This window comes from Pygoscelis adeliae, unplaced genomic scaffold, assembly GCF_000699105.1.
Source record: "Pygoscelis adeliae isolate BGI_AS28 unplaced genomic scaffold, ASM69910v1 Scaffold207, whole genome shotgun sequence".
Taxonomy (NCBI): Eukaryota; Metazoa; Chordata; class Aves; order Sphenisciformes; family Spheniscidae; genus Pygoscelis; species Pygoscelis adeliae.
Window position 1 is genome coordinate 87,502 of NW_008825160.1, and position 27,978 is coordinate 115,479.

At 47.4% G+C, this 27,978-nt stretch overlaps 1 protein-coding gene across 1 annotated transcript; it reads right to left on the reverse strand.

Annotated features, from left to right (window-relative positions):
* Positions 1 to 4,132: 4,132 nt before the first annotated feature.
* LOC103920841 (transmembrane protein 110-like) lies at positions 4,133 to 27,884 on the reverse strand. The gene is made up of 8 exons (XM_009328692.1): positions 27,827 to 27,884; positions 26,175 to 26,295; positions 25,110 to 25,205; positions 22,948 to 23,069; positions 13,283 to 13,395; positions 12,092 to 12,175; positions 10,884 to 11,000; positions 4,133 to 4,246 (listed from the first exon to the last, which is right to left on the reverse strand). Exons 1-8 carry the CDS (start codon positions 27,882 to 27,884, stop codon positions 4,133 to 4,135), a joined length of 825 nt encoding a protein of 274 aa, XP_009326967.1.
* Positions 27,885 to 27,978: the final 94 nt, after the last annotated feature.

A 27,978-nucleotide genomic window follows, 5' to 3' on the forward strand; every position in this document is an offset into this window, starting at 1 on the left:
GAATTTGGCAGCAGGAGGTTACAGAATGGTCTGCCAGCCACCCCCACTGCAGGTGGTGCTGCTCTGTAAAGAAACCTCCAAATCCAAACGGCAAGGCTATGGTCTATTTTAAAGTGAGGCATCACTGAATAATGCTATAGATCAGCCACAGGAGAGTTTGCTTAGTAGAGAACTCAGCCAAAGAGGACTTCGACAACCACAAAGACATTTACATGACAAGGCCAAATTGAGCTCATGTATACCCTGCCTTTCCAGAACTGAAAGGAAGGAGGGTGGGTGTGGAAGCACCTCCAGGAGCTAAATGATATCCATGTGTTAGGATAAAAACAGAGTTGCCAAAGACCTACAGAAATAGGTTCAATCTTGACTGATTTTTTGCATACTTAAAAATTAAATCATATTGTTGCTGCAGGAGTTCCAGCTGCTGGGGGTGGGGTGGTGGTTTTCCAGTTGTTTGATCATCTAGTTAGTACTGCTAGCACTGTGGCAGCAGAGCAGGTAGCAAGCATGGTTGCTTATTCACACCATGTGCTGTGGGGAAGAGGGAACCAGCTGAAAGCAACCAGCTAGATTTAATTGCACTCTGGAAAACCCTTACAGAGAGCTCAGTTAGTGCAAAACTCATGTCAAGGCTCATGCTTTGGAACAAAACAAAGACAAAACTATTGCTTTGGGCCCAGCTATCTTGAGAAATAGCTCTCCTGCAAGGGAGAACTGAAGGCAAGACCTTCAGCACAGGCCCGAGCATGCAATAACCTAAGATGCTAATGCTCACGGGCCAGGAATAACATGAGAAAAAGCATCTGTGAAGTTGAATTCTCCACTCAAGCAGACAGTAGGAGGCTCACCCAGCCCATTCCCAAATAACCTCCCATTTCACTAGCACAAGGTGAACAGGATAGTGGCAGTGAACTTCTAGACAGTCCAGGGTTCGGCAGGTATCTTCTTCATACCGTCCTCGCTGAGAAGAGATTTCTTTGAAATCTTCACTCTCCTCCCACATTTTGCTGTTCAAGTGTATTGCTAAGGGGAGCGATTGGCTTAGGTTCTCCTCTCATCTCATCTCTCCTGTATATAGATATGTATATACACACACACACTGCTAATGCTTCAGGTGCCTCATTACTCCTTTTCCTCCTCCTCCAGCCAAGGAAACATTATTTCTTTCAGGGCCTGAAAAGAACAGTGATCAAGTCCAACTTCCCAGCCACGTGAAGCACCTGGAGCAATATACTCAAGTTCTTGTTAAGGCTCCAGTTAACCATTTCACAATAAATATTTTACAGTGAACACTGCAGTGAAGCTTTCATTTGGCAAAGATAAAACAGGCTTTGAAACTAAGGTTATGTATGTTTTATGCTGCTGGACAAGCTCTTATTACCAGATGGCTGAAAGAACCACTCACAAGATAAAAGTAAGTTGGGAACTAAAGTAATTTCAGCAGAAAATTAAAGGTCAATGATGTTCTTCAGCCTCTATACACTTGGTAGGAAGCGAGAAGTGTTGTGAACAGACCCAGGGGTCTACTCTTGCACTAAACTAAGAATTTAACCACATAGAGAAGATTGATCCAACCTTTAAATACAGTAGCACAGGACATGGAAAACCAGGGTTTGTGCTCCCGCTGCCCCAAGAGCAGTAAGAGCAAAGGCAGGTCATGGACTGTAAACTTCAGCTTTCCCCGTCTAAAAAGGGGGCATCACACCACTTCCCGCAGAAGCAGAATGTGTCCAGGCTTGGTCCTCACAGCCTTTTGTGTAGCACAGAGAGCTCCCAGGAAGCATACTGCAACAACTGCACATATAAGCACACGTTTGTTCTCATCTCCAAGAGTGTCACAGAGCACTTTGTTTTGCTGTGATACAGTTAAAGATTACAAGCTGCTCAGATAGCTCAGGAATGAGGGCCGAGCAATCACTTTGGAGCCCAATGGAAACAATTGCACACCACCATTTCAGCCAAGGGAACGGGACTCCTGAATTTAGAGTTACTGAAACAGCACTGGCTACGCAATGCTCGAGAGGGACAACCTTTCCCTGCATCATACTTGCCCTGCTATTGCCTATTATGAGCCTTCTCAGCCAGCCTCAACTAAGGGCTAAGACAAAGATCACGTCACTCACCTTCCATTTTAGGACAAGGACTTTGCTATGGCTGAATTTGCACTCTTCACATACTGCAGCATTGCACTGTGAAGCCCTATAGCAAGAACAAAACCCAGAATACCAGCAGACTTCAAAATAGGGAGCAAGTTTCTAATAGGGAAGCTGTTTTAATCTATTTTCAGTCAAGACCTTGAACAGCACAGAGTTATTCCAGCCCTTAACCAGGGCAGAACTCCACCAGACAAGCAAAAGTTGCATTGTGAAACTGATTTCACTAAACAATATAAATGATCTATTTAGAGAGCTGTGTGCCATGAGTTCCAAAAACCATTTGATGTGTCAGCACAAGTAGGATTTTGACCCTTCATTAAGGAAGAAACAAAAGAGGACTTAATTTCCAGACATACAGTATAAGGCTGCACAGCTGCAAGTGTAGCCAAGCATGTCTAGTTCACTAAGGGGCATGCAAGACTTTGATTTGCATCTAATGCTTCTGAACTACTTTGAAGTTAGGGAAAAAAAACCACCAAAACCCCACAAAACCAAAAAGCTTCACAAGCTCTCAGCTCAGCTTTTAAAAGTCTAAATTTGTCTAGGTTAGAAAATCCAAATCCTTTATTTTCTACTCCTTAATAAGGTGTATTTTATTCGGAAAATAAAAGGGGAGGGAGGGAAAAATAAAAGATAATTCCTGCCCAACACCTCTGGGGACTGCCTTGCAATAAGCAAAGATCTGTCTGTGGCTCAGAGTCTACTGGTTCAGTTCAGTGGATCCTGGGTCAGGCCCTGCTGTGAGGACTATCCACCATTTGGACTCTGTATGGGTCTCATTACAGCTGCACCCAGCCCGGGAGTGCATTACGCAGCTGCTCTGTGCTCTGCAGCTCTCCTGGGGAGAGAGAAAGTGTTTCGCATTTTTGTGTGTTTATAGATGAATACAATATGTTAACACGAGAGCAAGGGCAAAGCCCTGCACCTCACACTTGGAGCAAAAGGTGCCAGATCTGGGATGACCCAGGGGTCTTCTCCTGCAGCAGTCCTACCTGAGGCCATTCCCTTACCCCCAGAAGATCAGGGCTGGTGAATGGGGCTTCAGTTGACTCTTCAGATCTAGTTTCTGAATCAGGTCCTGCAGAGATTTTATATGTTTATTTTAAACTAGGTAAAAGGAAAGTAGTCAACTTTAGCTCCTGGTAAAGACTCACTTGTAAGGTGGCAACTGGGATCGATCTCCGAGTCTGTTCCGGTCTGGAGTCCAGCACAGGCTGATGCTGCTGCAGCATCAGGTCTTTGCACTGAAGTGGCTCATACAACCCACCTACAGAAACTCCGCACTGCGGCTCAGCTCTTCTTCTGTAGGTTTACTAGGATAGCCTTACTGCAGAAAGACAATCTGCCCTACACGGAACTGGTCGGGGAATATTTCAACAGATCCCCTTCCTCTCCTTTACAGTGTTAGAGTTTTGCAAGACATTAAGCACATGAAGACATTTCATTTATGAAGCAGTTTTAGGTCAAATATTTATTGCATTCCTTATAAAACAGTAAAAAGCGTCAAATCCACTGAGACAATCTTCCCAATTCAAGACATTTAAATACATATTGCAAACCAATTCTTTTGAGTATTGTGCATATAAAAGTGTCACAGTTCAGGTAGTACAGGATAGATTCTGTTTTCTCTTTTCTATAAAAATAGCAGACAATCTTTTGATTTCAGTCTCTAGCCCTGACAAAAAGTTACACCCAGCTGGCCAGCCAGGGGAAGTACATATCCATACCCCTAACCTCAACGTGCCTGCATGTGTACAGGTTAGGGTCAGACAGGTAAAGCAGATACTGCTCAAGCCTGTACAGGAGGCACAGATACCATCCCAAAGAGACAGCTGCAGAAGGATAGGTCTGGATGAGACAGGCAAAAGGATCTCTGCAGATCCATAGGGGTGAACTAGCATTCCCTACCCTGCCCTTCCTCGGCCAGCTCAAGGATCACAGTGCTACTTCCCTTCCTCCACCTCGTCTCGGTGTTGTCAGATGACCACTTGATAGCTGGACTGCTTCATCTTCTGGTTCGTTCCCTGGAGTCCTGAAATATCCTGGTCGCTTTCAGACTGATCAAAATCCATGTCTGGAGAGAGTAACACCTAGAAAGGAGAACAGACAGATGCTGATGGAGTGAAAGTTCTCAGCTCTTCTTGATACTGCTTGTTGGAGGGGTCAAATACCCCTAGAGGGGTCTGCTGCAAGATCTAATCCTCTCTGGCAGATGGGGAAGGTCTCAAGGTCACCTTGACCATCTCTCCAATGACAGCCAGATTGATTTGGGCACAGACACTGTGATGACCTGGTATCCCAGCCCCCCCACCCCCACCCCCTTGAGTGCAGAACAGGCAGCTAAAAGCTCTGTTCACCATGGGACAGGGCTCATACGTAGACATGCATGTTCAGGCCAGGCTGCAGCCTCAGCAGAGATGTACAAAAACGAGGCCACATATTTGGTAAACAGCTGTACCAAATGTAGACCTTTTCCCAGGCCCCCAAGCTGCTTGCTATCTCCAGAGCTCAGCCAGAAGAGCAAGCAGAGCTACAGTGTTAGCTTCAGCCATGGCCAGCAAGCTCAGGAGTGGTGTCCTAGCCTGGTAGCACCTTATTTCTACCTGGCACAGCAGCTCCTGGCTCAGTCTGAATTGTGGGAGCCAAAATAGAGCACTGACACCTCTCACCAGTACCTCTCCAGGTAAGAAAGCCCACAGCTTTGCTGCATGATCAAAAGGCTGCCCATTGCCTCCAGGAACACCTACGCTCTCAGTAGCTAACTTCAGACTTGAAGCTACCAACAGGCTGTTTTGAGCTAACTGGCTGCCACCGGCCATGGAGCGTTTGCACGACGCAGACGGAGCCACGCGTGGGGCATCCTCCAGCCACATCATCTGGAAGAGGAAAAAGGCCGGATTTTACTTGGGCTATGGCTGCAGTGACTGCAGAAGAGCTGAAACCCAATGCCAGCCAGCAGGATGGATGGATGAGCAATTTGCATGGGTAATATTCATGGCTTGACAGATTGTTTGCTCAACCCCATCCTACCCCTTCTTACCTCAAACACCCAGCTTTGGGCAAGAGAAGCCCTACTGTCATTACCCCTGTCAGTAGCTACCTCTAAGCACAGCTGAAGTGCAGTCAACCCTTGTGCAACAGCTTGTGTCATGCCCAGCAGTTCTCAGGATCTCAGCTGAACCATGGGATTTCCAGTAAACACTAGTCACCCACACCAGAAGCCTGGCCAGGTCCTTGGCACCTCAGCCCCCAACTCTACAGAGGGGCACAAGCCTAACACCACACAGTCAAGGGCCTCCAGTTTTATTTCCCTAGATGAGCAATGCCAGCAGCCCTTTCCCCCTCCTCCACTTGCCCATCACAGAACCCAAACAGCATCATTAGTTCATGGCTGATGCAGGGACAAGGGGCAGGTACCACAACCACCCCCACAAACATAGCTTCCTCTAGCAAGGCAGTGTAGACCTCTCACCCAAGCCTCAGCCCCATCTGACCCCACTTTGCTCCAAAGACTGAACCAATGCACTATGAAACCTCCCCGTGCCTGACTCACCGCAGCCTTCCAGCTCAAAGGCACAAGTCAAGGGATGCTGCAGGGGCTTTCAGCCAAGCACGTTCGCCTGCAGAGTGTCCCCAACAGCTCAGCCAGTCCTGGAGCTTGGGCTAAACCAGGAGCGTGGGGGAATTAGTCTTATCTGTGGCTACCTCCAGGCACAGTTGTGAATTAACATGCCCTCCACTTGTTTAGCACTTAGGCAGCACCATGGGGCCAGTCACCACAGCAACAAAATGACTAAACAGGAAAAACAAACTGCAATGAGTCAATTACTTCAAAGGAATAGAAGAGCCACAGGGGAAGATTTCCTCCCCACCCTCACGCACACTCCAGCCCCTCCATCTGATGTTATCGTCGCAGCAGCACGTCAGACACTCAAAGGATAGCAGTAGATCAGATTAAGCTCTCTTGTGTCCCCCCCACTGCTCTCAAGGAATTTTTGGTTCAAGACACACCCTGGAAAGTTTCCATTTCTTCCAAGTGAAGATTTCCTCTATTTATCATATTAATATTGTGATGCTGTTGAACCTGAAAAAATGGGTGGATAATTAGTCACACACAGCATTATAAACTCACTGAACTCTGACAGGCTGCAACAGGCTAGTTTTGGGGCCTAATGAACTGGTAATTTCAGTGGGTTTCAGCTGCAAACTCCAATCCTGTTGCAGCCAAGTGTGGCTGACTGAGCAGGCACTAAGCGTCGTGCATCCAGACCCATTCAGGCTGCTACCTGCCCACCATACAACTTGTACCAAGCACTCGAGCCAACAGTCCCCCAGTAACCTTTCCACAATTCCTCAGGGAGCTTCATCATGAGACGGCACCTCATCGCTATGACAGTCATGGGACATACCCTCAGGTATGTTTTTCAAGCCAAACTCCAGTTTGGGAATTTTCAGCACAACTTGGACAAGGCGCTTCCCCTGCAGATGCATCCAGGTCAGGATCACAGCGGGTCGGTGGCACAGCTGGGAATGGGCCACGGTTTCCCAGTGCGGGACAATGTGCTACTGTCTCACTCAGCAGTCCTCAAAGACTTCATGCATTCCTCCCCACACCAGGAGGCCAGCAGCTTGCAAAACAATGTGGGTCACACTACCGAAACAGGGCTGCCCATGTGCTCGGCCAATCCCTTCTGTCTGGGGGAAGACTACTGATATGGTACTCCATCCAAGCAGACCCTTCAGATAACGAATCCATCTCAGCAGCAGAGAAAGAGATTGCACAGACAGATGAGAACTGTGACACAGGTTGTAAAACAAAGAAGCTCTGGGGCCATTTCCTTGCTAGCAGTGGAAACGTGTTTGCCTAAAGCTCCACCAGCTTGGTGTGGAGGTAGGAACCATCTCACCGTCCTCCTGCATCTGAGCTTAGGTAAGTTCCCATGAGTCAGTAGGGCTGACAGGTGAGAGAGTCTCCTTCCAGAGGCACCTCTATGCCCACCTTCATTTAGCTTCCCTGTAAGGACCAGGCACCTTAGTTCACCTTGAGCTATTTAAAGATCAGCTCAGTTAAGCAACCAGCAAGTCAAAGTTGGTCTTGGAGTATTCTTCAGTACTTAAAAGCAAGCAACATAAGTATTGGCATTCATCAGCATCTTCAGCCTAGGGATTTGCCAAAAGTCACAGCTCCTCTGAAGGGAATTGGGATAGGTGCTGAACTCCATGCTGACCAAAGGCAGGTCCCCACGCAGTATATTAGCTTTCCTCCCAACCTTCAACTAGCCTCTAGTTTCACCCTAATGGTCTCACAAGTACCACTGTTACTAGGCCAAATTTTGCTTAAAGGCTTGTCTCTGAAAATGTAAGCCTTCAGGAAAGGAGCAGAAAACTCACACGCCGCCCTTGGGAAAAAACTAGAAACAAGTTCAAAAAAAGATCAAATAAAACATTATTAAAACTGAGTTGTTTTCCTGAGTGGAGGAAACAAAGAAATCACTGATAAGATCTAAGGTTTATTGGCATTTGCAAGGGCAAGGGAAAAGAGACTTGGGTCAAGGGCAGGACACATACAAAGCAGAAATGAGGGCCATGCAAATGAATGCATTTCCCCAGCCTGAACTGCACTGGATTCAGACTGGCACCCCTGAGAGATCTCTTTCCGTCCCACGAGAGAGCAAAAAAAGACTGCGTGAAGATTTACCAAGGCAGGGCACAAGTCTGAAACAACAGAAAGCTTTAGACTGCCTTGGAAGGAATGGTGACATTCTTCCAGCCATAAGAGTGAGTTTATCCCTTTCAGAGCTTCAGTGTAAAAAAAGTTCAGCAGTTGCTCCATTACAAGAGCCCATCATCACATCTGTGGCTCGCCAGAAGAGCCTTAAAGCCCACAAGAGACTGCCAGTTCTTTGGTCTGCACTGCAGCCATGGAGTCAGTGAGTGACACACCAGTGGCAGGATTGCTGGTTGCTACCAAGCTGGTCTACCAAGCCTATGTTTGGTACAAAGCCGTGTTTTCCTGCTATTCCCTACAGAAAATACCGAGTGTGGGGTTTTGACAGGTTAACTCCAGCCCGCCCTTTCCATTCTCCTTCCTCTCTCCCCTTCCTTTTCCAAGCACAAACTGCTAGTTTGAGTGAAAATAATGACACTCTCTATTGGCAAGATAGGCAGAGCATTGAAATTCAAGAAGGCAGCATGATGGGGAGCTGTTGGCGCCTGCTGCTAGACAGCCCTGATGAACCCTGATAAACTGCACGACACATTAGCCTCAGCCAGCCCTGCCCTGTACAGAGATACTTCTCAGTCTCCCTCCCTCTCCATGGGGCAGCAGGGAGGGAAGAAACCCCCCCAGTTGAACAGGTTATTAGCAGCAACTAGCCCAGCAAACCCTCATTTTCTGTTTTTGAGCCTAAATTCCAACCAATCCAGCTGTAAGGCCCAGCCAGCCAACATAATCTTCAATTCATAGCCTAAGAAGTTGACACATGAAGCAGGAGCCTACAGCTATACCTCAAGGCCCAGTGCCAAGAAATAGAGCTAGAAAAGCAGGTCACCCACTTCTGTATTTCTTCGTTACCTGCCTTCTCCACCCAAACTATTTGTTGGGCCAGAGGCACCAGGAACATGTCTGAGCAGAAAGGAGGCAGTCCCTGTAGACTGCTCCAGGTACAAACCAGTCCCCTTGGTAGCTCCACTGCAGCGATGGATCAGAGGGTTTCAGGATGGACAGATGACCTACACATTGAATGTCCCAGCAGAATTTGTCTGAGAAAGTCAAGTACTTGGAAGATGGAAGAAACCTTTGACAACAAGAGTCAGACTGTGGGAGTCCAGTTTCCACTGCTTGAAACAACCAGTCTAGTTGAGCTACCAGACGAGCCTTTCCTAGCTTCTGGAGATTAACAGGTTATCCAAAACTGAGCTAGAGGCCACAAAACACTTGCCCCACCTGCAGTGGAGCAAGGCAGAGGATCAGCTCCATTTCCATGAAAAACCATTAACTGTAGTACCACCTGTGTATCCACAGCAGCACGCCACCTATAAGACTAGATACTCTAAGTTTAGGTTTGAAAGATTGGTGTCTCAACTGGAGATGCCACCTCCTCACCCTTGTTTCTGAGCTGGTGTAATTTTAACTGATCTTAAACCGTCAGGAACACACTGGCATATCCAGTCAGTAAGACAGATCTTCACCACCACTTTCACATTTGGAGCAGACCTCCAACCTAGCTCTTTCAAGGAAGTACCACTCGAACATCAATCGCCAGTAAGAAACCAGGACTGCGCCATAACCAGGGAGACGTTCACACCCGGAGTTAATCCACCTTCACATCCCAGATATGAGTTCTTAGCTTCAATGCACAACTATCAAGCCATACTGGTACTGCTCAGCTCAGGCCTCTCTTCCCTCCTTTCTCCAATACAACAGAAGATTTCTCGAGGATGCCCTCACCACAGACACCACTTGGGAAACTCCCTGGGGCACACTGTTCGCATGTTTCTAGTGACCTCGCCAAGCTACAACTGTTTATCTGGAGGCCAGGCCAGGAGGAGCGACTCACTTGTCTCAACAGCTGCTCATATCTGCCTGCCCTTCCTGCCAGAGGGAGGATGCCTCCAACACCACATCCCCATGAGCAGCGGCCGCTTCCCCATTGCACCCTTGAGCCGTGGAAGCTGTCGCTGCTGTGCAGACTGCAAAGCACACCGTTAAACACTATTACCTCCGTGTGCGTTGCAACGTCACCAGTCATTGGCCATCCCACCCATCGGTAAAAGAGCAGAGTTACTCTTTATAAAAGAGCTCTCAGAAAGCAAGAGCTATTTCTATTCATCCTAAATTCCTCGGCAGAAGCTACTCCAGGAGCCAGCCTGCAACTGCCAAAAGCTATCTTATCTCAGCGAGTCTCACCAGTGAGCTGCAGATATCAGCAGTCGTACACAGAGCACTTTGAAACAGGGTCTGGGTGCCAGGGGAAGGAAGGGAATTCAACCCAGCGACTCAGGTTGTGATCTCTGCCCAAAAGCCGATGAGAAGCACAGACGCCACCTGCCCAGCAAACCAGGCGTCACTAACAAGAACAAAGTCTGCTGCAACTGGAGCACTTCCTACCCCCCATAACTTAAGTGTCAAGCTCAGCTTGACAAAATACAGCTTCCTACAGCTAAGGGACCATCATCTGGCTGAAAAAAACCCCAAACCCCAAAATACAAAAAAACCCCACCCAAAAATACGAAATGCTGACAAAAATAGGATTCCCAGCTAGGCCCTGTCCTCTAAAACGGATGCTACCAACCACAGTAAGGAAAGCAAGCTCTTCTAAGCCAAGATTCATTACAATTAAAAATGGGAAAGTTGAAAGAGATGGTGGAGAGGTACCCACCAGCTTCAGCCTGCCACTCCAACAAGCCCACACAGGTTAGTGCAAAAGCTAGCTCATCCCTCACAAGATACTGTCATCATTTAGGGCGATATTTCAGCAACGCTTCGTAGGATGTAATATTGCTCTTTGTTAGACAGGGCCAGACCATCCCAGAAAACATCCCTCTGTTGACATCAGCTACAAGCATGAAAAGTCAGTTTGACTTAGCAGGGTCATCGTTCACATGCATAAAGCATCACCCTAGGTCTAGGCAACGTGATGGTATGTTGCATGATTGTGGTGAAGCACATAGACCGTACCACAAGCTTGCAGTTTGGTCTCCAACACAGGACATCCTCGGTCTTACCTGAGATTCCTCAGTCTTCCTAGCCCGAGGAGTTTCTATGGATCCATTGATGTCCAGGGTATCCTTCTGCTTATATTTCCCCATGATCAAGCTGTCCACAACCCAGAACATAATGGCCTTGGGGGGAAAGAAGTTGCATGAATAGATTGCAGAGACCAAAATACAAAGTCTTTCAATCACAGCTATTTCTTCTCCTTTTGGTTTCTCCAGATGTCCAGCCTTGATCAACCTAATTTAATATCTAAATTAGCCCTGAATCAAGTGTGTCCATGGGGGTTGGATGAGTCAACTTCCTGAGATCCCTTCTCACTTGAATCCTATTTCCATAGCTGTTGAAGACATAGTGAAGGAAAAAAAAACCCACCAAAAAAACCCACAATAAGCCAAGTTTCCACCAGGAAATAACCATTGAGCCAAGCTCCATCCCAGGTTCACCTGCTCTGTCTGCATCAGTCACCTGTCAGTTCTTTGAGAACCAGAGTTTCCTTTCAAATAAGGAAATGCAGCCTGGGGTGGGGAGAGAGGCTGGTAGCACAGGCAGGTAAACCCAACTTTGCCAATGCTGCATCCATTGCAATGCTCATGGGATAAACCGAAAAGAGTTTGACTCATTCCTTGTCCAGGGGGGGATCTGAATATTAACACCATGTTCTCACTTCCCATCTTAGCAGGAACTAAGCAGCAGGTCAAGGATTACCCAGAATCAGGGGAACCACAAAAAAGCTGAACTTTCAAGAGGTTCTACCAAACTAGTTTTGCGAAGATCAATAGTTCTGGGTATCCTGAACACCTTGCCTTGCTGTAACACAGTTTGAAGTCTAGCCAAATGGCCAGATTGGCAGGTTGCCAAAAATCACCACCCACAAGCCATCCTATAGGAATTTAGAGGGCTTTGGGGCATTCCCACACCTGTAGCTTGTTGCTGAGATGCAGCCCTCAGCTAATGAGCCCCAGCTTTCTTCAAAGAATCAGCCACCCAGCAGCTTGGACAAGGGAGCAGGGATTAGGCACAGAGACCATAGCAGAGCAGTAGTGACATATTTGTGTATTCATGGCAACAAATACATGTTTCCACTCCCCTCCACCCTGTCCCAGCCACTTCCATTACTCAAGGCTGCCCCAAGCCAGTTCCTGTACACACTCCCCATTGGGGGGGGACCCATAATTTCCAAACCGCCCCACCTAGTGCTTACAAAGGCATCACTTACATTGACTATAAAAGGCACAACAAGCATGACCAGGACGAGCTCCAGCTGGGGATTTGGGATGTAACCCAGGAGGATCTGCTGAAGCTGCAGAGGAAAAAGCATTTAGAGGCATTATTTGGACAGCTCTGCTGCGAGATCTTTGCTGCAAACTGGTTGCTTTCTTACACCAGCAGTCTCCTAGCTAAGGCTCTGCAGCCTTTGCGTTAGTCCAGCTCTTAGAAAGATTGCATGGGCTATTCCTTTAGCCCAGCTGCCAAACATAGGATTTTGTACAGATCAAGAAATAAGTAGTGCTAGTCTTTCAGCTTAACTACCTGTGACAACTGGTGGGACTTTCTTGGCTCCTTGGAGCCTAGCTGCAAAATAAGGACACCAGCCACGCGTGATAAGCGTGAAGAGGAATCCAGCAGCATCTCTGGATATAGCAGCGCAAACACGAACATATTGTTCAGCACAAGTCAGCACTGTCGGCTACTGGGTTAGAAGGACAAGCCCTTAACAGGAACAGATAAGTGCTCCCAGATTGCTGTAAATAACTCCTCAGTCAAGTCACATGAGCCTGTGAGGTACTAGGCACTACCTGTAAATGCACTCAATACTGGAGCTACCCATTAACACTCAGAATTGGTTTCCATACCCACCACACCTACCTGCCACCAGGTATGTGGCCACGACTGCCACAGGATTATTATTCTTATTTTTTTAAGAGAAACTCATGATCAACACAATTACTGTTGCATAAGCTACCATACAGAAGCAGTTGAGGGGGGAAGGACAGCATACTACTGGGCTAGTTCTTTCCAAATTAACCTCTAAGAGTCCCCCTAGTTTAGGCATGGGATCAGGAAACACCAGCATGAACTGACTTGGTGAGATAATGCAGAAATCCTCTGGCAGAACTGAAGTAGCTCAGCTGCCAGCCCAGGCCATTTTATCCTTCTAAGGATGGAAAAGAAAATTAAAGCAGCATCTTATTCCACTAGCTTTTGACTAGCAAGAGAATGTACCAAAAGCCAAACTGTTATGAAAGTCATGTTTCCCCAAACTTAAGTAACAGCTAATGATTACAGAGAGATGTCAACAAGTCATAAGGATTAAAGACCTATGATGATGGGGACCACTAATAAGGCAAAGCTGACAAGAAACAAGCCACAGCAACTGTGGCTAGAAAAATACAGCTCAGGAGCTCACCTTTGTCCAACCAGGGATGAGCAGGACAAGGCTAATCACAGTCTTCTCAAAAACCATTATCAGCAAGTAGAGGATACACTGGCCAATCCAGGCAGCAGCTTGTGGAGGGTCACCTGGGAAAACAGCACATTAAATCCAAGACAGAAGACAGGAGGAGACAGCCCTACAGAAAAGTTGCCTCATGGTTGATACCTGAGCTGATTAGAGAGACAGAGAAGTGTTTCCATACTGCAAAACTTGCACCGAGACAAATACTCAATACCAAACTTAAAATTAGCGGAGAGATTTTCTACCTATAGTTGTAGGAACACATGCCTGGGGTAGAAAGGTTTGGTGTCCCTGGCTGGGTCTAGAAGCCATTACTCCATTGAAGATCAAAACATACCAAGATCCAAGCTCAAATCTTTCTAATTTAAAAAAAACACACAACATATCTGACTTGTATTAGAGAAAATCTAGCAGACTTGCATCCCTTACTAGTTGCAGCTCATTTTGCATCTTTGCAAACTGATGTAGAGAACAGCAGAAAGGCAAAAGACTGCACCCCACTTCCATTTGTGCAGTCTCCCTTCATCAGGACAGCTATTTGTCTTTCATACAGCAGTCATACTTTTGAATTAAACCTGGCTGTAAGCAAGAGAGCTCTCCCTCATGAGACGGGACATACACCACTACCACCACTGGCCTTTTGTTCTAGGAGCCGATTCTCTTTTTCTACTCCTTTTAGGGCTGATTCTGAAATGTAGATGTCAATTAACCAGACCTCTGGTTAATTTGAAGGGCAAGCAAGTAGCAAATTTCAGACACAACTCAAAAAGCCCTACCTACCTAGCAGATGCTAACACTACGTGTATTTATCTGCCTCCTGTCCTGCTCTCCTTTCCACCAACCTGCCTCCGAAATCCACCAAGAGGTGAAAACCACCACCAAAAACCTTCTTGCCTTGCATCTCCTCCCCCATTGCCTGTCCTTCCTAGATCAACAGCTTTGCTGGAGCAAAAGTCCTACGAGTGTCCTACAAGGCAGGCAGGCAGCTTCTTGTAAGAGGGGAGAGAAACAGCTCTGGCTCTGCCTGAAGACCTGAAATTCCCCAAGTTTATCCAGCAACCCCAGCACTCGCAGACACTCCTGGGCTTTCAAGGGCCACAGCCCAGCAGTAGCACAGGTGCTTAAGGGAAAAGCCATTCCTTGTAACTCTAAGGAGACTGGATCAACTTTTATGAAGCCTGGTTTGGATAACAAATATGCTTTCCTCTGCTTGGGGGAAAGGATACACAGCCTTGGAGATGCATGTTTTCCCCTCTCCTTCAGCCACTGATGGGCATATTGCCAGTATCCTCCCCATGGTGCTGAGCTACTTTGAGCTGGATGGATACAAGGATTTGAGGGGAGGAAGCCCTGCTTGTGCAAGGGCGGGGAAGTATCTCATCTCCTCAAAGCACAGACCACTAAAATCCCTTCATATAGGGAAAGCTTGAAAGCTCAGAAATCCCAGCATCCTACTCAAACGGTTCCTTACAAGCATGTGTTGCTTTGGGGCATCAGTCATTTGGTTTGCTCCTTCTCTGGTACCCTTTTGTCAAGGTACCAGAGATTTCATTTCTCTTCACCTCGGCAAACCTAGAAAAGTCTGCAGAGATGGGTCCTCCCGACTTTTTCCCCATGCTTCCAGTGAATAGGAGCCTCGTAGGAGCAGCTCACAAAATCCTGGAGCATTTTGACCAGAATGGCAGACTGATAATCCCTTCTGAATTAAAGCTAATCCCAATAGCACTCCCCAAGAAAAGACACTGCTGGACTGATCCTCCTCTATACAAGGAGCAGTCAGTATCCTGCACACTCTATAAAAAAAATTAAAGTAAATCAATCATTAAAGACATCACCTGCAATTTGCTCCCTGCCAAGCCTTACCCACACAGTTGCCAGCAGTGGTCTGAAAATTTCTGGTCACCATTTTCAATACAAAAGGATAAATTTTCAGTCCTAAACAGAATTAATTTTTTCGCTGATGCAGTGAACAGCTGGTTATGTGATACTTGCTGTCTGAGAAAGAGACAGGGGCTCCATCACCCCAGGTTTTAGAGCAGTTCACTCAAAAAGAATCAATGCTAATTAAATATGAATGTTTCCAATGAAGTACTCACCAAGTAGTAAGTAAAAGCATATCTGTATTGTTAACAACGATAATGGTAGCATATCTATTACATGTGCTTGCTTCAGCCCTCTGTAAGCACCCTGCCAGCTGGTTATCATCTTCCCAGGTTCATCAGAATATCTCAGGTCTGCAAAACTGAGCTACAGTATCTGGCTTAGGAAAGCTTCAGCATTTCCTCCTACCACTTGAATATAAAGATAACCCTTGGCAATGCTTGTTTCCAGCATAATCGGGCCGGAATTTGGAATTGCATCTGTGCAAGAGAACCCAACCCACTGCGAGATGCTGATGCTCGACACGCTGTTGGATGGCAGCAGACTGGGGGCTCTGCTCCACTTTTCTCAGCACAGTACTGTCGAGATGCGGCAGGGGAAGACAACACCGGCAGTTTGCAAAAGCGCATTTATCCAAACCACTATGCAAACCTCCGGCCAGAGACCAGCAGCGCATACCAGGATTTAGTAAGAGCTGGTATCCAACCAAGCCCAGCTTTAGGGGGATCTGCTTCCCAGCAAGGGCAAAACAGGTTTGCACGTATATTTGTCCTTATTCTGTCATTTGTTAGCAACGTACCAAAACATTTGCCTTGCTGCAAAAGCTACAGCCGAGAAGTAGAGGCATCCAGCTAGTGTCTCCATGCCAGAGACCTCAGAGTGATCATCTTGCATCCCAGCTTTTTAATTGCTCAAGCCATGATTGAGAAGGAAGCAAAGGAGGGGAGAGGGAAGGACTGGGAGGCCAGGGGTGCAGAGAGGCTGCTGAGCTGGGCGGACAGCAAGGAGAGTGCGCCAGACCAGCAGGCAACTGTATGGAGGAGGGGAGGGAAGAGGGAGCCAGGAAGGTTACGTGTGAGTGCAACCAGCAGAGCCCGCAGAGGATTTCAGAAAGCACACGTCTCTGCTCCCTGGCAGACAACAGCTTAATGGGTGGTCTGTGGAGGAGACTGGAGCAGTGTTATAGGCAGCTGGCAATTAAAGGCCGGTGTCAGAGGGGCTCTGATCCTCCTGAAGCATGGACAGCCTCTCCCGATAGACTCAGGTGCCTAGCTGTCTTTGGCACAGGTTAGGTATAGTGGGGCTTTTTGCCCCATACCCCAAGACCGACCAATTCTCCTACAAACCCCCAGGTTACCATCGCCCATCAGAGCTCCGAGTACAAACAAAACAGGAAGGCATATCCATCGTGTCCTTCCCACATTCCCTTTTGCGCTGGTTTGTCAGCTGTGCTCCGTCCCCCGTGGGGAGATGGGACTAACAGCCACAGCACCCTTTTCAAGTCGGCTCTTCTGCGCTGCAGTCACGACAGCACTTGCAGAACACTTCCCTCTGTCTTCTCAGCTTGCCCAAAAAGCAGCAGCAAGTTTGAGATCTCTCCCAAATACCTGCCCTCTCACACCCTTTCGGGGATAGGAGGTCACTACCATTCATCATCACAAACGGCAGGCTATGGTTCTTAGTTTTGTGTACTGTGCACTAGAACAGCCCTAGCCAGGTTTTGGCTGATACACAGACTCTAGAAAAGACAACCTGCTTCTTAACTCACCCTAGGCATGGACTTGCCCATCTTCTCCGAGACCAAAGGTCTGCCCCAGTTAGGCCAGCTTCACTGGCTAAGCGTACAGGGCACGTGCAAGTGGTGCAGCAAGCCTGCACTACCAAGCAGGACAGACCTGCACCCCTTACTACCCACCACATCCCACTTTGTCAAAGGTGCCTCCATCACGGCATGGAGCTTCAAATATTCATATTTCTCACTCTGGTCTTTTCTGCATCACCTACAGAAGATGCTGTGAGTCTCCTCCACAGTTAGAGGGACATCAGCACTTCTTACATATCCAGGGTAGACAGCGGAAGGATACAGAGAGACCCACAGGTCCATGCAGAGGCCAGATTTTCCATCCGCTCTACCACCTTAAGCAGCTCAAAATTACTACTGTTTTGCAAGCTATTCCTCCTCCTTTTCCATTCTGAGCTTTGTTTTCAGACTATGGGATGAGATGTTTCTGTACAGGAATCCATCCTGGAGCTCAGAATTAGACAAGACTTAATTTCCACCCCCTGACAGGAAATTCGGAGGGTGTCTCCACAGTTATTTTTTACTGCATCTTGGTCTCCCAAGGACAGGAGGCTGCTCAGTACCAAAACAACTCAGGACAAAGATGAAAATAAAACAGCAGCATGGCCTACAGGGCTGCAAAGATAACTTCAGCTCTAAATAGACAGTGGCTCATTTCCTCTTCACCAAGGAGCTCAGCTGGCTGCTCCTTACCTCAGCAGGTTTGAAGTCATCCAAGGACCATTGATCCACCTCAGAGTGGCCATCATCTAAGTCTAACTCACCACTAATTCATCTCTGACTAATGCCAGTAACATACAAGTCACCATCTATCAGCATCTCATCAGGTAAGAGGGAGCCTTTGGTATGGTCCCTGGACAAGCCCATAAGACAGATCGGCCACATCTCCTCCCACAGTTAGGAAGCAAGGCTGGAAAACTTGAGCTGATGCCAGCTAACCACACACACCTCATTTAGGTGCTGGCTTCCTACAGCAAGATGGTCAGAGGCATCCTGAGATGCAACGTAGTATCTTTAATGGACCAGCTGCTGCCCTGAGGTGCCCTGCTCCATGGATGGGGAGAGGATTCTTCTTCCCTTCACTTCAAGTGTTTCCACTGCATAAATCTAGGTGAGTGCCTACAGGACTGTTCCTGCCATACAAGATTGCCAGCCAGCAAAAACCAATCTGCTACCTGGAGGCTAAAAAAAAAAAAGATAAATAAATAGATGCTCTCCTCTTTGCTGTGTTCAGAGTTTCCCTTTCCTTGTAGGAGAGTGGGGAACAGGTCCAAAGTATCTTTGCAGCCTCCACCACATCACACCTGTTAGGAGATTACATGTATCGTGCTCCCTTGGAACACCTCCAGTTTCTTGTCCCCACTCCTGGTTGGGAGGTAACCCAGGACATCTCAGCTCTACACAGTGACTCTACCACCAGCCTCTCCTTTTAGCTTAATGAACACCCTTGGCTCAAATCTTCTTATAGCCACCTCCCACCCTGATAGAAATAAATATCCCCCTTCACCCCGAAGGATGCACACACTGCATTGAGACCTTTCTCCTCCAGCAGCATTGCTCGTGCTCCCCACCCCACCACCAGCAATACCTCCTTGGTGCAGACCTAGGAACACTGGTGCCTGCAGCAACCTCACACAAACACGTGTCTCATACTCCGCTTGTGCGTGGGAGCCCAACTGCTCGCAGAGCAAAAGCAGCACTGCTTGAGATATTTGAGTTGTTACCGCACAACAGGATTAGTTTTAATCCAGGCTGTCTGAGGTACCAAGCTGTCAGCATAGCCCACACGTTACTGCCAGACAGCTTTATTTACAGTCTTTTGGGGACTGTGTGAGCACCGAGCAGGTAGGAAAAAAGCTAACCGCAGCCACAGCAGAGGGTTCGGGGGGTTGAGGAAAAGCGAATATTTGAAAGCACTGAAAGTTGTACTGGGTGACACGGTGGGGATAGAAAAAGTCAGTAAAAACCTCTTAAGAGATACTCAAACAGTACCTCCAAAACCAAGGGATCTAATTATCAGTGCCAAGTACAGAGGAGGGTAAGACATAACAGGAAAGAATATGAATTGCACAGAAGCGCTCACTTTGAGGGCAAGAACAAGTTTCCAGAGATTGGGACCCGATCAGCAATTGCACCAGTTATGGGCAGAACCAGTTGGCATCAGAGCAGCCAGATGGGTCCAGTGGACATCCCAAACCCTCTCTGGCATGTTCTGCATCTGAAATACAAGAGTGTACAGCTGGAATCAGTCCCCAGTTTGCAGCGTCACACTGCTGCTCTGGGTCTTTGGTCCCTGGAGATACTGCTGTTGCATTGGGGTAAACCCTGCTACTACCAGCCAGATCCAGGAAGGTTCAAAGACTCAAAGCAGGGGACCTGACCACGCACTTCACCATTTGAGGATGACCCTCAGTCCTCTCCTTACTTTTTCTCCCTGGTCCTGGAGGTGGAAAGGCCAAGCATGCTAAGGACAGGACAGCCCCTCAGGTTAGACCTATTTTCAGCAATACTTCCTCAAGCATTAGCAGCCAGCTCCCTTGGCTGCTTCAGGACGTGGGAATATTTGTTATGGAATTTTTTTGTACAACATCACAACAGGGCCAAAAGCAGCCTACACAGTCCTCAGTTAAACTCAGCAGCTGGCACAGAGTACATTCTCCTACAACTAAATTTGACCAGCAGAGTTCAACAGGCCACTAAACAGACTTTAAAAGCCTCCAAGCAACAAGCCTTTCCATTTCCAGACAGTGAATGAGCACAAACTGTCAAGCTTAGACTAGTCAGCGACCACAACCACAGTCATACACAAGTCAGCACCCAGATGGGCATCCAGAGAGGCATTTTCAAGCAAGAGCACCCTCTTTTTCTCCCCATCATCTCTTAACGCTCCTCTTCAGCATTTTACTTGCACATTGCAGAAACCATCTCTTAATGCAAATTCATAGTGTTTGCTTACCTAGAAGAAACTCTAAAGTATTACTTTAGAAATACTGGAGTATTATTAGACACAACTACAATGCCAGGACAGCCATCCAGAGGTTCCCTCTAGGGAGCTACTTATTGCCATGGGAACGGGTGAGGAAGAAGAGGCCTGGAGCAGTTTGGAGGTGGAGCACAAAACTGAACCAGACTTCATCTGCACACCCTGACTCCAGCCAGCATCTCCCCTGCTCAGTCTGTACAGGCCCAGCAGCACCCCCAAGACCTTGGGTATCCACCTCCCAAATCCTTTACAGCTTAAACTCTGCTCTGCTCTCCTCCCTGCAGAAGCCCCCTGCAGTGAGAGCACCTATAGACATGACCTGCTGCTACCCTGCTAGAGCAACAGTGCATAGAGCATTCGTGGAGTTTGTTAGCTTTGAGTATGTGTAAGGCAACCATCATTCTCCAAAGCCTACTTGAACCAAGATGAAGAACAAACCTCTCCAATCTTTGATCTTAGGAGCCAAGCTTCTGCAGAAGAGACAGCAGCCTTTTAAAATGCAGTTTCCTGTGCTTAGATGCAGTCCAAAGAGTAATCAAGAGCTGTTGGGCAAAGATGGAGGAACATAAGCATATAGGAGCCTTTGACACTCCACTAGCTAAAAACCAGGTCATTCCTGGCTGCAGCAGTCTTTGGCTAAGAGCTCAGGCACAAGAGAGGCTGATCTCAGAATGGCTGTCTCCTGTTTTTTTGAAACATGAAAGTAATACATTTTCCTAAACAGTTCTGGACAGCTGGATGCTTAAAATAGCAGCGTAGATTTAGGCGCTTTCCCTTCCCTTTTCTCTGCTTCTCCATTAATGCAGCTATTGCAGGCACACAGGGAGAACCACTCGGGGCTGTGGAGACAGGCATACCAACAGCAGAGCAGAAGGGACTGCTGGAGCCCAAAACAAAGGATAACTGCAGGGGTTTGCATCAGTTGCAGGGACGCAACCAAGAACTGGAGGGTCAGAAAGGAAGCAGTTGCAGCAGATTTTTTTTTTTTCCTCCTCGAAGACCACGCAGGTAGATGGGTACTGGCTATACTGGACAGACACAACTGTTCTTTCCTGATGGTTGGACCAATAGCACTCACCACTGTCTGCAACATGGATTTGGTGCTTTTCTGCCCTTCCTCCTCTGCAGGACTGCAAGAGATGTTTTTGCTCCTCAGGAGAATTGAGCAAAGAAACAAAGTCTGGTACAGCAATTAGACCAGAAAATGAATCATATTTCTGGAGCCTGTATCAAACTGTACAAAGTTTACTAGCATCTTCCAAACTATTTTGGAAGTTACTTAACACCCGAGATGAGGACAGCAGTGTTTTGCTTCCCTAGCCCTACACAGGATTGCATTGGACATGCCACTTGACTGCTATCTAGCTTTTCCATCGTGGTCACTCTGGCCAGTGACCTGCACGAAGAGCAGTGCTCAGTGGATGAGATATTTAATCCCCAATTCAAAAGCTAAATTCAAGCAACAGCAGAAACATTTTTTTATTAACGAAAGCAAGATTTCCTCAGAGGAGTGAACTGTTTCTGTAGTCTAAGCCAGCCTTCATGAGGGGCCAGCGACAGCTCAACGGATGTTCACTACTGCTCTGCAAGGTTAAAGCAAGCTGTCAATACACTTTAACGTTTCCTTGCTTCTGCTCAACTGCAAACGTGGTACGTGAAGCTGTGCCCTGGGATGGCTGCAGTTGGGCTTCAAGTCCTTGTTGCTCAAAAGAGGAAAAATGCCAGTCCCTGAACCAAGAATATCTGGATTCCTGTGCTGCCTCATCTGAATGACTTCAGCGCTCTGTGCTTGGCTCCTCAGCTCTGAGAAAGAGCCATTAGGGGGAAAAAAAAAAAAGGTAGTCCCCACCAAATGCATGCCATCAGGATGCTGAACCTGCTCTGGAGACCACTGCAACCTTTAAAACCGCCCTCAGATTTGATGAGAGCCAGCTCTACCACGTCCCATCATTTCAACCCATCTGTTGTCATCTCATTCTGACTCTGTAGCTGCTTCTGTTGTCTCAAACTCAACCATCCCCTTCATCCTGTGCCATGACCCACTTACATATGCTGAACATGATCCTAAGTAAAAGCTCACAAGTCAGTGGGATCTCTGCACTAATCTCAGTTTGGTCCAAGTTCCACCAGCTCAGTTATTAGAACAGCTACTAAAAATACAAAGGAATGAGACTACCTTCAGAATGATTAAGGTCTTAAAGGTAGGGGAGTGATTAGTATGAATAGGATATATTTTCGAAAGTAAGACTGAATTCATCTTTATATTAGATATAACTTAAAATAGGCAAAAGGGTAGTTTTTCCCTTTCCTGCAGCCACGGAGAAGCACTGGGTCTGCTCTTTCTGAAGAGAAGTGCTACCCTCTAGTGGGGCTGGCTGAGAAAAGCTTTTCTGAAACTATTTTTCTCCATCTCAAGGCAGGAATCAAAGCAGAGAAAGGACAGACTTGGGCATACTTAATTTTTTTTTTTTTTTAGATCAGGTGGCAAAAAAATCCTCCACAAGTCATTTGAGAACTCAGTTTTGGGGCCAGGCTGTGTCCTGCTGATGCCTACTATAGCTCAAGGCAAATTCAAGAACAAACCCATGTTTTGAACTGAGAGGCTAGGAAGGACCCCACAAAAATCACCACCACCACACCCAAACACCTTAGTTTATCATACGCACGTCCTGGGGTATAAATCCACCCAAGGAAACGTTTAACCTTTCGTCGCCAACCTGCTACGCCCAAGAGCGCTTGGCAAGGCAGCAGGCAGAGTTACCTGCAACCTAGGGATGTCCCAGCATTTAACACGCTGATCGCTACCACGCTCAGTGAGCTCCTTGGAGAGGGGATAACAGAAGCAGGCTGGTCACATGTTTTAACCCCAAACTGTAGTTTCTGCCCTTTTCTTCTCCCCATTCACAGCTGACGGCAGATGAACCACCTTTGTGCAGAGCAGTTGACACCTACCATATTCTCCGAAGACCAGGTACGTGTACTTCTTGTGCTGCACGATCCGGGAAACAACTTTCACACCAAGCCAGATGAGCAGCATCCCCAGCGTGGCATCAAGAATGAAATTAATAAGGTAGCTAAGAGCAGAGGAAAATTCAAGTTTCAGTTGTGTTCTTAAGTCATATTCAAAGTCTTTTATTTCATTATGGGAATCCATAAAAAACCCACCAAGATTCCAAAAATCCCCAGTTAATAGTCCAAGCTCACTTCCTTTCTCTTTTATTGGATTTACCTATAGCCTTACCAGCAATTTCTTAGTTTAAAAGCCTGTTCAGCAGAGAAGGGAGCAGGCTCCACCAACTCTCTGGCATTGCTCATTTATTCATAAAGCATTAAATACTTCCTGGGCTAGCCTTGCTTAAGAGTTACCCCCCAAAAAAAGAAGCTTTCCATTTGCAGCGTCTTTTGTTCTTATTAGGATGAAGTCCCAAGTTTCAGGGAAACAGAACCAAACATTTTCGGAATTTCATACAAGAAAATGGAAGCTTCTTGGACACCACAGCTGCTCTGCAAACTGTGCAGCAGAAGAGGCAAAAAGTCTATTTTACTGAGCAGCTGCAAGAGGCTCCTATGAGCAGAGACGCAGACTGAGAGGTGGAAAGTCTTGGGAGAGGCAAAGAGCCCTGGCTCAACAGGAGGCATCCTGGGGTCCCTAAAAGCCTCCAGTTCAGGGTCCCCACTGCAGATCCAGGAGCTGAACCCATCCCCACCAGGAGATTTGGGCCTGATGGGTTTGCTCTGCAGCTTTGGATATTTAAGTCTTGCTGGATAGAGCGCCAGAAGCAGGAGACCTGCAGGGACCTTCTGGGGATTGCAGGGTCCAAGCTCTAACCCAGGGCTTGGTATTTTAATGAACTCCAGAGAAGAGAAGAAAAAAATATCACTCAGACTAATGTTTTCTGGCCAGTTTTCCATTACTGGAATATTTTCTGCTCGATTGGGCCAAATTTCTACAGTGTGAAGAAAATACCAAGCACAGAGCTACAGGAATGAACATTTCCTTTTCCAGAACTTGATACTGCCTCTGAAAGTATCATAAAGACACTGAAAATAACAATCTGCTTTTGATATCCATTTTGAAAACATGACATTAAGTTTTTCTACATCCAAAGGCTCAGACTAGCTTATTACAGTTTCCAGCTGCTGAAGTCGGAGTACTCCGATACAAACATGAGGCTCTGGTGGTTTACACTGGGCAGGACACGTAGCATATGGAGCCTCAAAGCCTAGAGACAGGGCTTGAGAGTTTTAAGCTGCCTGATTCAGGATGACAAGTCAGGCAGCACAGGGAAACACAGAACAAAACAAGGAAAAAAAAACCCAACCAACCAAAACCCAAGAAACCGAAGGGTACAGCATAAGCACAAAACGGTTTATTTTAAGACAGCATCTGTTTAAAAAACAATGATGAATGATATTAGAGGTTATATTTAGCCCAAGCCAAAATTGTGTCTGTTTAAAGAAACGTATCAAGGTGCAGCACTTTAACATACAAAAAGGAGATGGGCCAGAAGGTTTTCAGCAGCATTTTGAAGCCTAGAGGAGTTTCTCAAAACAGGATAAAGTTAATTCTGAAACTAAATTCGTAGCTGTGAAGTGGCTGGTCTGAAGTAAAGGTGGTACTTCTACGTTAAGTCTGAAGTCTGGCTTGGAAAGCCCCCAAACAGGACTACAGGAATACAGGCGGTAGGTGCAACCAAATATCCAAACAACCATCCTTACATTGGACAAAGGCCTTCCCCCGCACAGTTAGGGAAGCATTCTCAATACTTCTCTGAGACCAGCCAAATTGCAAGGTCCGGTGTGCAAACAAATGGCGCAGTATTTAACAGTTGCAACTGCGTGGAGCAGCGCTGTGTCATTTATTGCAGCTTTTTGCCAGTATATTTCAAGATGCTTTTAATCCTCAGAAAAGCACAGTCGCGCTGCCTCATCTCCATCAGACCAGGAGACTACAAAGACCAGGAGACAACCCAGACCCTGAAAATAAGCTCAGCATGCTTTGTCCCCACCTAGTACTTTAAATGGATGTTTCCACCATATATGACATTTTCCAACAGGCTTGCTTCCTCCTTTTACAGGTGTAGGACATGAATGCAAGCACCTCGTGTACTTACAGAGAGCAAGGGTCCTCTTCAGTGAGATCCGACAGAAAAATATTGGCAAAGTGGATGAAGAGGGCACCTATTGCTTGCTTGGAGGTATCATAAAACCTGGAGGCAAAAAAAAAAGGCATAAAGATCTGTGCCCTGGAGAACCAGCAACCCAGCAGTCACCCACGTGAAGGCCCTGCATGGATCTGCTTTCCTCCAAGATGCATTCATGATGCCCAAGAAGTTGTACATGGTGAAAACAGACAGTTTGGCTGACTCCAAATACTTAAGAAAAAAGACAGCACTTCAGCACGTAGCAGCTCAGTCTTGCAGACCTGCACCTGACACTTGCTGCTGAGTTTTAGCCTGCAGCGAAGGGCAGTTCACCCTCCAGTGCCCAGCCCAGCCTCAGTTTCTCCAACCAGCAGTAGGTGCAGGGAAGGTGTTCAGCTACTTATGATTTTTGCACCTGTCCACAGGGAGTTGGATTGAATTCCCAAATTATTTTAGAGGAAGAACCAAACTGAGAAGACTAACAGGCTTTTCATCACTAACGTTGGCTGGTAGCTCTGTGCTGCCAAGCCAGCCTGACCGTACACTGAGCCCACCCATACGCCCACCTCTTGGCGGCCAGTAAATCCTACAATACAGAGGTGCTTTGTAGAGGTGTCCAAAGCTGACAGCAATACCCAGCTACCTTACATCAACACACAGCCAAACACGTTGCCTGGTCTATGCCTGAGCTGGGTCAGGGGACACCAAAGTGATTAATCAAGTTTAAGAACAAAACTTGACCCTGTCTGGGAGACAGCCCATGTGCAGGTATGCCAGCAGATTGGAGAGGACCATAACCTCTCAGTTCAGTCACCTACAGCAAAAACAAGCTTTTCTGGAGGAGCTAGGCAGGGAATATTACTTCTAGGGAGCACCAGCTACTTTATGGAGGTTTCCCTTGGGAAGTGGCGGCAGAGCATTTCATTTAATGACTAAATACCATGCAGGATATTCAGACAGCCTAGAAGATTGTTAGTATAAGAGAATAATATTACAGATACATGGTCTTTTCAAGCTCCAGATTAAACATCTCACCATATCCTCCAGGGACGCCTCTCTTCCTTTGGTTCCTTAAATCGTTTTACTGCAAAGAAAATTAGAGAGGTTACCTTAACAAGCAGAGCTGAACCAATACACGTGTGCGGGCTGTGCTGATCTTCAATGCAACATCAGTCAAAAAATCTGGAGGACCCTCAGCATTTAGTATCACAGAAACAGTATCATAGAATCATTAAGGTTGGAAAAGACCTCTAAGGTCATCGAGTCCAACCGTCAACCCAACACCACCATGCCCATTAAACCATGTCCCTAAGCGCCTCATCTACATGTCTTTTAAATACCTCCAGGGATGGTGACTCAACCACTTCCCTGGGCAGCCTGTGCCAATGTTTAACCACTCTTGCAGTAAAGAAATTTTTCCTCACGTCCAATCTAAACCTCCCCTGGCGCAACTTGAGGCCATTTCCTCTCGTCCTTTCGCCAGTTACTTTGGAGAAGAGACCAACACCCACCTCGCTACAACCTCCTGTCAGGTAGTTGTAGAGAGCAATGAGGTCTCCCCTCAGCCTCCTTTTCTCCAGGCTAAACAACCCCAGCTCCCTCAGCCGCTCCTCATAAGACTTGTTCTCCAGACCCCTCACCAGCCTCGTTCAACTTCTCTGGACACGCTCCAGCACCTCAACGTCCTTCTTGTAGTGAGGGGCCCAAAACTGAACACAGTATTCGAGGTGCGGCCTCACCAGTGCCAAGCACAGGGGCACGATCACTTCCCTGCTCCTGCTGGCCACACTAGTTCTGATACAGGCCAGGATGCCATTGGCCTTCTTGGCCGCCTGGGCACACTGCCGGCTCATGTTCAGCCGGCTGTCGACCAACACCCCCAGGCCCTTTTCCGCCAGGCAGCTTTCCAGCCACTCTTCCCCAAGCCTGTAGCGCTGCATGGGGTTGTTGTGGCCGAAGTGCAGGACCCGGCACTTGGCCTTGTTGAATCTCATACAGTTGGCCTCGGCCCATCGATCCAGCCTGTCCAGGTCCCTCTGCAGAGCCTTCCTACCCTCCAGCAGATCAACACTCCCGCCCAACTTGGTGTCGTCTGCAAACTTACTGAGGGTGCACTCGATCCCCTCATCCAGACCATTGATAAAGATATTGAACAAGACCGGCCCCAAAACTGAGCCCTGGGGAACACCGCTCGTGACCGGCCACCAACTGGATTGAACTCCATTTACCACAACTCTCTGGGCCCGGCCGTCCAGCCAGTTTTTGACCCAGCGCAGAGTACACCTGTCTAAGCCGTGAGCCGCCAGCTTCTCTAGGAGAATGCTGTGGGAGACGGTGTCAAAGGCCTTACTGAAGTCCAGGTAGACCACATCCACAGCCTTTCCCTCGTCCACTAGGCGGGTCACCTGGTCATAGAAGGAGATCAGGTTGGTCAAACAGGACCTGCCTTTCATGAACCTGTGTTGACTGGGTTTTGGCCAGACTGGATTTGCCAGACTAAAGCTGAGCAAAGCCAAAGGACCCAGCTCCAAAGTGACCAGAGGGAATGTATGCACCTGCAGGTCAGAAGGATGAACAGCAGAGGTGTTTAGGCGGTAGGTGTGTGCTTCTGGCATCCTTCAGCAGCAGCATTTGCATGCCATGAGAAGTGACCTGACAGAAGCTAGGGAGGGTTCACCACTACCTACCAGCTCTGATAAGCCTTCCAGGCAAATTGAAATTATGGTAGTGACAGTGAAATGACATGGTCCAAGAGTCCGCTAAGCTTTTGAGCCACCGCAGCACAATAAAGCCACCTCCTCCTTGCAGCTAACAGGACCAGAGGACCTTCGAGGAAGCA